We start from the raw sequence: 8,529 nt of genomic DNA on the forward strand, positions 1-8,529 counted from the left end.
TGAGTCTTAAAACTGTTTTTTAACTTAAGACAAGTGACAACATGCTGCCGGCGGGGTCAGATCAGCCTGAACCGCTTCTCTGCATCTTCACTTATTTATTTGCTGGATCATTTTCACTGTTTTCTTATTTTCTTCTCTATTGTCTTTCTCTCATCTGTTTTCTATTCTCTGCTGCAGCAGTAACTTCTTTTTCCCAGGATTGAAGTTTTCATCGTTTTTCATCATTTTAACAGTAGAAAAGTCATTTTGTGGCTCCAACAGAAGGCCGATCAGCCGTCAGTTGAATGGAATAAATGTGATTCTAACTGCTGTTTCCTTGTGATTTTGAAAATCTAACAACAGAAACCGGTCTGGGAAAAGTCATGGAGGATTTTGAAAACTCAGATACTTCATTTCTGAACCTTTCTAGTGTTGAGGAAACCAGACTTTAGGACTCAGTTCTGTCTGAAAACGTGTTAATGTGAATATTTGTTGTCAGTCCCTCCTGACTCCAGTCTGGGGATCCGGGTTCGACCGGACGGGTTTTTGCAGGAAATAAAAACGTCCCGTGTTGAGCGTGAGAGGTTCATAGGACTTGGTAGATGAGGTTTGGGTCCTGGCTGGTCGGGGTGGGGGAGGGGGCGGCGGGGGGCGGGGCGGCCGGCTCGCCCGGGGCGGCGGCCGGCGGCGGGGAGGCGGGGGCGTCGGCCGCCGGCAGCAGGCCGGTCTCCGTGGAAATCCGCTCCACGATGCTGGAGAGGCAGTCCAGACTGGAAACCACCGAGCTGCGGTCGCTCTTCACTCCGCCTGCAGAGAGAGAGAGAGGGGGGGGGGGGGGGAAATGTTGTTATTTCACTGGATTCACGGAGTGTTTTATATTCTGTTTCTTTTCCCTGCTGAATCTCATTAGTTTCCCTCAACAAGCTGGAAAGTTGTTTCAGTGTTGCAGAGCCTGGATTCAGTTTTATATTGGAGGATAAACTTCCATCATGATGCAAACAAACACTATTAAATGAACATCACATTTTCATAAAATCAGCACTTGAAAATAAATTATATTTTCCTATGATCATTAATTTCTGCTGTTTCCCTCACAGAGCCTTTCCTCACAACTGACATTCTACTTAATATGATAGAAACTATTCATTTACTGTGAATTACACTAAAAAGTTCCTGCAAATAAGAAGCAGCGTGAAATAGATTTGAGGTAATTTTACCCTCCATAAGCCCTGGGTTAAACTAATAAAATATTATTATTAATATTATTAATATTAGTATTTCCATACTGTTTTTACCATTTCATACAGTATATACAGTATACCCTTACCTTTATATTTTATGATTTATTATTCTGCCTCCTACATAGGCTACTAGTTTATAGAAGCTCTATTTTATTGCTTGATTGTTTTATTAGTCTTCTGCTGGTTTTATTGTTTTTAATATTGCTTATATTCTGTTTCTCTCTTCCCTGCTGAATCCTGTTGCTTTTGCTTCTGCAGCTTCGTTTCCCATCAGATCAATAAACTTTCACCTGATCTGGTCTTATCTTCTTATTAGTTATTCATATTAATAATTGCAGGTTTCTCACCGTTTGGAGTCTCAGAGAAATAAGAGCTGTTGTCGTAACTTCCTCTTCTGGCGGACTGACAGGTCGGACCATTAAAATCCATCTGAGAAAAAAACAAATCAACACAATATTTAATATTCAGATTTTACAACATGGAACAATGTGAAAATTATGTTTTATTCATAAAAACAACTGTCACAAAAACAGCTGTAGTAATTCGATAATTTCCTCCATTTTAGAGGGAAACGATATAAATATCACAGCAACTATCGACCTATTAGGAATATTATAAGGCCTGTTTTAACATAACAACAATAATAATGCAATTAAATAAAGCACATTAAAATAAACGAAAATGTGAAGAATAAATTGAAATTGAAAGAGATTCTTTTGGATCAAACTAAATGTCTAAACTGTTTCTCTGAGGAGGAAAAACTGAAACTTTCGGTTGTTTTAGTGAAGAAACTTTGAACTGGAGGTTAGAAATAATAATTAAAAAAATCACCATACTGAAATATTATACAGTGTGGGATAGTGCGCCAACTATTTTATATTCATAAGCCTGTAATCGAGTTTCATAAAAATCAAAGTATGATAATGTCGCTATAAACTACTACTGAGCACCATAAACACATCAGTTCCTATAGGAAGATTATAGGGAATTTTCGTTAAAAAGCAAAAAAAACCAACATTTGAATAAAACCTGACTAAATTTACTGATGGACTTTTATTCTGAGAGGAATAAAAAATGAAAACTATAGCCTACTAGGCCTGTTTAGCAGAGTTTCACGAAAAGAATCATAAATAATAAAAATAAACTAAATAAAGAAGTTGAGGTGAGTGTGAAGCTGTCTGATGAAACAGCATTGAAATTATGAAATGTGATTTTCCCGGTGAGTTCATGAGCTGTTTAACTCGGGATGAAGCATGGAAATGATATTTTCAATAAAACAGTATAGCCTAAATCAAATTTAGATTGAAGTTTTATTTCTCACAAGGAGAAATCTGTAAAATTCGTTTCATCACACTGGTTTTGTTGAAAACCGGATTTCCATGCGTCCTTCCAACTCACAGCCTGGTACAGTTGTTTGGAGTTGTGCGGTATGGAAATATTCTGAATATAAACACTTGTTTTGGAAATGTGGAAATGGAAATGTTCGTTGGAATATAAACCATGTGACTGAAGGAAATCTGCCGCTAAATTTTCATCCTTGTTCTTTTGCATAAAGGCGAGTTGTAGTGACGCATGGAAATAATATTTCGATCATAACCAATGTGATTAAACGAAACATGTTCCCCTTGCGAGGACGAAAAATTGCACTTGAACTCCTAGTCTACTAGATTTTTCTCATGAGCTGACATAAAGCCTGAAACATTCTGAACAGAATCAACGACTGAACGATTTTTTTTCCCAGTGACTCTTCTGCGTAAAGAGCGTTGGAAACATTATTTTGAATATGACCAATGAGATAAATCGAAATTTACATGTTTTTTGTTTTTTTACTATAAGGAAGAAAATGAAATTTACTTATTTTTTTCCCAGTGAGAAAGAAAACATGCAGATGACTGTGACTCTTGTGCGTAAAGGCGCGTTGGAAACATTATTTTGAACAGGACCCCCCCGCCCCTCCTCCCTCCTCCTCCTGTCAGTGTCAGGAATCTAACGCCTGCGTGTCCCTGAACTCACCATGCCGTCGGAGCAGTTGGACCGGGGGCTGGAGGCGTCCGAGTCCCCGCTGTAGTGCTCCAGCACCGGGTAGTACGCGTCGTCCTGGCCGCCGCGCAGCAGCGCCTGCAGGGACTCGATGTAGCTGATGGCGTTGCGCAGGATCTCCACCTTGGGCAGCCGCTGGTTCGGGTTGGCCGACGTGCAGCGCTTCAGCGTCTCGAAGGCGTCGTTGACCTTGCTGAGCCGCCTGCGCTCGCGCATGGTGGCCGCCTTCCTCCGGTCCGCGTTGGTGGTCTTCCTCTTGCAGGCCTTGCAGGCCCACAGCAGGCAGCGGCCCGCCTGGTGGTGCCCGCTGGGCGCGCGGACGTGCTCGTCGTCCTCCTCGCCGTGGTGGAGGTGCTGGTGGAGGTGCAGCAGGGAGGAGGGGGACGAGGAGGCGGAGGAGGAGGAGGAGACGGAGGAGGAGTCCTCGGGCTTCAGCAGGCCCACGTGCACCAGCCGCGGGTCCAGGTCCTCGAAGAAGTGCATGTCGCTGGTGTTGAAGCACGGGTCGTCGTAGAAGTCATCAGCGGCGGGGATCGGGAAAGAGATATCCGACAACTCCATGTTCAGTCCCAAATATCCAGCGGGAGGTCAGGAGAGTCTGCAGCTTCCACTCAGCTCCGAGAGGCGAGAGGGGAGAATCAGAGAAGTCTTCCAGTGTCAGCCTGGAGGAAACTGACTGACTGTCTGTGTGACTGTCTGTGTGTCTGTCTCTCTGTCTGTGTCTCTGTCTGTCTGTCTCTCTGTCTGACAGATGAAACTCAGCTCGCTGTCAGTCTCCAGGAATGTATTTTCCCTTCACAACTTCAGCTGTCAGCCTGGCAGCTCTTATACCTGGGGAGAGCGGAGGGGGCGTGTCTCTGCTGGTGACAGTAACCAATCGGCTGGCAGGGGGAGGGGTTTACAACTTCACGGTAATTAGTGTACAATTACCTCTAACTGCGCAGTAACAGCCAGGGAAATACTGCAGAGAAGTACTAACATCAAATATGTAGGAAATGTAAACTACAAGGCGTAAAAAATACCATAAAATACCATAAGATCACTATTAAAATCAGATAGAGAACCATAGACACACGGAAAGAGCCTGAAGGAATATTAGGGTGTGTGTTTATATATTAGTAATAATAATAAGAGGAATAAGAAGAAGAACAGAGTATTTAAAAACGAAATACAATAAACAAAAGCATGAACAATAAGTAGAAATAAAAGAAAAAAGAAAATATTAAAGGGCAAATGCGCAGAATAAATGGAATCAATTCAAAAGTTCACAGTTAAAGTAAAAGAAAGTCAGTCTGATGCTTCATAAAAACGAAATTTCTAATTTATTTTTTCCCTTTGAGGAGAAAAAAAAATGCAACTCATTATTAAAAGTTTCCTGAGTATAAGAAGAAAACAGTTTGACAGTCCAGCTGAAGTTCGCTTCTGTAACTTGAAGATGATAAAAGTTGAACAAATTTGGGTAAAATGCACAGGAGACACAGTTGTTGGAAATGATTTATACAGGGAAACTGATTCTGAGTCTGTTATATCATACAGCTATCTGTGCAACTGCTGTGACCTCTGACCCCTGACCTGTTGGAGATCTAAGACATGAAGTTAGTCAGTCTGATGAAGCATCAGCTAAATGACTAAAATGTGTCATATAAAAAGTCAATATAAAAAGAGATCCAGCAGAGCAACCAGCTGTAAAACTGACAACAGATGAAGTGAACTGGAACCAAACGAATACTAACAATGTTTCATATCATTATTTTCTATTTGCCTCTGGTTTATGGAATATATTATCTTTATATGACTAGTCAAAAAAGTGAAGTAGCACATCCAAAATTAGAAAAAAAATGACTGAATACAATACTCAGATTTCACTTATTTATTGGGATGTGCAGCATGAAAATGTGTAAAGACTCCATGAAATAACTGAAATGTCAAATCATTTCTGGATCTGAAGTTTCGTCTCATCTCTCCTCAAACACGAATCTAACATGCGCTTCTTCCCCCTCTTATCACCTCTTAGCTGTGATTACGTCATATTCTTGTACCTTTGGTTTGTGCCAGTCGTCATTCATTAACACGACGATGTGGATTATTATTCTTGTGTTATGCAGTCTGAGGTGAGACTCCGGGCTGCAGCACCGCGCCGCCGCCGCTGGGTGGCGGGAGCGAGTCGATCAGTCTGCAGGAACCAGTCGGAGCTGGAAACGGTTTCCTCTGCTGCAGCAGGTTTCTGTCATGCGCAGCATGGACCCGACACACAGAGACCCGACACACAGAGACCCGACACACAGGGAAGTAAAGGTGCGAACTGGAAAATGGTTCTTCGGAGTGATGCCATAGGAGAACCGTTTCTGGTTCCACAAAGAACCTTTCAGACCAATGTTCTTTGAAGGCCCTTTCTGCACTCCTTCACTTAGACTCCTGCACTGTGTTTTTGTTTATCTGTTCTGGTTCCACAAAGAACCTTTCAAGAACATTTTAATATGGTTCTTTGGGTTCTTAATTCTTAGTTACTGGATGGTGGCTGATGGCATAAATATGGAAAATAAACAAACCCCTCAATATTTTATATTGTGCATTTGCAAATGAGGCTATACAAGAACAGATAAACAAAAACACAGTGCAGGAGTCTAAGTAAAGGGCCTTTAAAGAACCTCGGTCTGAAAGGTTCTTTGTGGAACCAGAAATGGTTCTTCTATGGCGTCACTCTGAAGAACCATTTTCAGTTCCAGTTCGCACCTTTATTTTTCTGTGTGAACAGACTGGAACCTGCAGACGCTCTGAGGCCCGTTCACACAACTGTAAACCATAATGAAGCAGTGACCCTACATCATGTCTGGGATCAGCTCCCAGCAGCCCCGCCCCCTTTTCTCTTACAACTTTAATCTGATTGGTTCAAAATATTTTATAGTTGTCTCTGCATTTAAAAAAAAAAAAAAAAATCACTCTGGGATCAAACCAAAAATATAATTATAGATATAGATATTCTATTTACTAGGAACGATTTATTTTATAGTTATAGTTATGTTTATAGTTATCATTCTAGATATGAATAGGCCTTTAGTGATTTGAAGTGTTCACGATTTTACAAAAGACATAAAAGAGACAGATAAAGGCAAAAGGAGATCATAAATGAACCAGGAGAAATAATATATGGAGTGCCAGGTGAGGAAGTGAGTCTGGCTGCAGCAGGCTCTTTATCATCATGAAGTTCACCATCCAGAACCTCTAAAATCCAGAGGATCCAGGCTGTAAACGTTTTGTTATTTAGTCAAAGACTTCAGTCGCCTGCTGTCCTTTAAAAAGCACGAGAATTGTTTTTGGTTTTTTGACATCAATCATTTTATAAAAGTAGAAAAGTTGTTGATCTGACTTCAGAATGAAGCTTCATATGGACTGAATAACTATCTGTTATACTGGAGTCCCATTGGATAAACTGGTTTAAAAACAAGACACATGCAGGAGAGAGACGGAGGCAGTTCAGTGAGACTTTGGTCTGATAGTTTGAAGCTGGATCAATATTTCATTTAAAAGTAAAATTCCCCCCAAAACCCTCTAACTCTGTTCAAATCAGCTGTTGTTGATGAACTTCATTCCTGGCTCCATTCAGTAGTTTGTTGTGTTTTTCTTCTTGGTGGATAACCGGCCAATCGTAGACGAGATGACGTCACCTCCAGATGTTTCCAGCAGCTACAGTGGAGTTTGATATGAGAAAATGTTTCAGGATGTAAAACATCAGCGGTAAACGTCAGGTTTTGGTGTCAGTCCCTCAGAATCAAAGAGCGAGGGCTTCTTTCTAGAGCGGGACGAGAAACAACACAAACCTCAGTCTGATGAAACCTTTTAAAACCTGCTGGATGGTTTGTGACACGTTGATTTCACCCATCAGCCACGCCATCAAATCCTCAGCTAGTATCTGTAGTGAAGTATTTTCGACACCCAGCCATCCCACGATCCTCCTCTCCTCTCCTCTCTCCTCCTCTCCTCTCCTCTCTACTCCTCTCCCCTCTTCTCCTCCTCTCCTATCCTCTCCTCTCCTTCTCTCCTCTCCTCTCCTCTCCCCTCCTCTCCTCCTCTCCTCCTCCTCCTCTCCTCCTCTCCCCTCCTCTCCTCCTCTCCTCTCTTCTCCTCTCCCCTCTTCTCCTCCTCTCCTATCCTCTCCTCTCCTTCTCTCCTCTCTTCTCCTCTCCTCTCCCCTCCTCTCCTCCTCTCCTCTCCTCCTCCTCCTCTCCCCTCCTCCTCTCCTCCTCTCCTCCTCTCCTCTCCTCCTCTCCTCTCCCCTCCTCTCCTCCTCTCCTCTCCTCCTCCTCCTCTCCCCTCCTCTCTCCTCCTCTCCTCCCCTCCTCTCCTCCTCTCCCCTCCTCTCCTCCTCTCCTCCTCCTCCTCTCCCCTCCTCCTCTCCTCCTCTCCTCCCCTCCTCTCCTCCTCTCCCCTCCTCTCCTCCTCTCCTCCTCCTCCTCTCCCCTCCTCCTCTCCTCCTCTCCTCCCCTCCTCTCCTCCTCTCCCCTCCTCTCCTCCTCTCCTCTCCTCCTCTCCTCTCCTCTCCTCTCCAGTTGGATTGTGATCCAGGTTCACTCCACAGCAGGAGAGCCAGTTTTCTGAACCCTAAACTACAGCAAAGTCCCTGAATCTGAAACCATTCAGCACCAAAACCTCCACACCTGCTGACAGAAAGATAATAAATTAATGGAGACAAAGTGGAGCGAAGACTGAAGAAGGAAGTGATGGGTCAATATGCTTCTGTCACAATACGATACAACCAGGATACCATGTGATAAATAAGTTCAGTGATCTGAACTGATCTGATCTGATCTGGTCTGATCTGGTCTGGTCTGATCTGGTCTGGTCTGATCTGATCTGGTCTGGTCTGGTCTGATCTGATCTGGTCTGGTCTGATCTGATCTGATCTGGTCTGATCTGGTCTGGTCTGATCTGGTCTGGTCTGATCTGGTCTGGTCTGGTCTGATCTGATCTGGTCTGGTCTGGTCTGGTCTGGTCTGGTCTGGTCTGATCTGGTCTGGTCTGGTCTGGTCTGATCTGGTCTGGTCTGATCTGGTCTGGTCTGGTCTGGTCTGGTCTGGTGCTCAGCTGGACAGAAGGTGTTGTCGCCTGGAGGAACTCTCCACTTAACCCTCTCAGCCGGACGGATAACAAGCTGTCCAGCCTGCTGCTGCTGCAGCGCTCCGCCGTCTCAGTCCCCAAACTGCTTTACACCACTCATAAAGCGCAGGGTGGCGGGCGGAGGGCGGAGGCGGCGGCAGGCGGGCGGAGGCGG

The 8,529-nt window shown here is 43.8% G+C and overlaps 1 protein-coding gene across 1 annotated transcript; it reads right to left on the reverse strand.

Moving 5' to 3' along the window:
* Window positions 1-565: 565 nt before the first annotated feature.
* Window positions 566-3,827, reverse strand: myod1 (myogenic differentiation 1). Its single transcript, XM_071908966.1, has 3 exons — window positions 3,234-3,827; window positions 1,568-1,649; window positions 566-786 (listed from the first exon to the last, which is right to left on the reverse strand). The coding sequence occupies exons 1-3, from the start codon at window positions 3,819-3,821 to the stop codon at window positions 566-568; spliced, it is 891 nt and encodes a 296-aa protein (XP_071765067.1). The 5' UTR covers window positions 3,822-3,827.
* Window positions 3,828-8,529: the final 4,702 nt, after the last annotated feature.

The sequence above is a fragment of the Centroberyx gerrardi genome, chromosome 4 (assembly GCF_048128805.1).
Source record: "Centroberyx gerrardi isolate f3 chromosome 4, fCenGer3.hap1.cur.20231027, whole genome shotgun sequence".
Taxonomy (NCBI): domain Eukaryota; kingdom Metazoa; phylum Chordata; class Actinopteri; order Beryciformes; family Berycidae; genus Centroberyx; species Centroberyx gerrardi.

What these genes read in the sequence shown, in the direction of transcription:
- myod1 (XM_071908966.1), bottom strand. Translation starts at nt 3,821, where the DNA reads ATGGAGTTGTCGGATATCTCTTTCCCGATCCCCGCCGCTGATGACTTC. An exon ending in CCAACTGCTCCGACGGCATG is followed by an intron (nt 1,650 to 3,233) that starts GTGAGTTCAGGG and finishes TTTTTTTCTCAG; the next exon opens with ATGGATTTTAATGGTCCGAC. An exon ending in TTTCTCTGAGACTCCAAACG is followed by an intron (nt 787 to 1,567) that starts GTGAGAAACCTG and finishes CTCTCTCTGCAG; the next exon opens with GCGGAGTGAAGAGCGACCGC.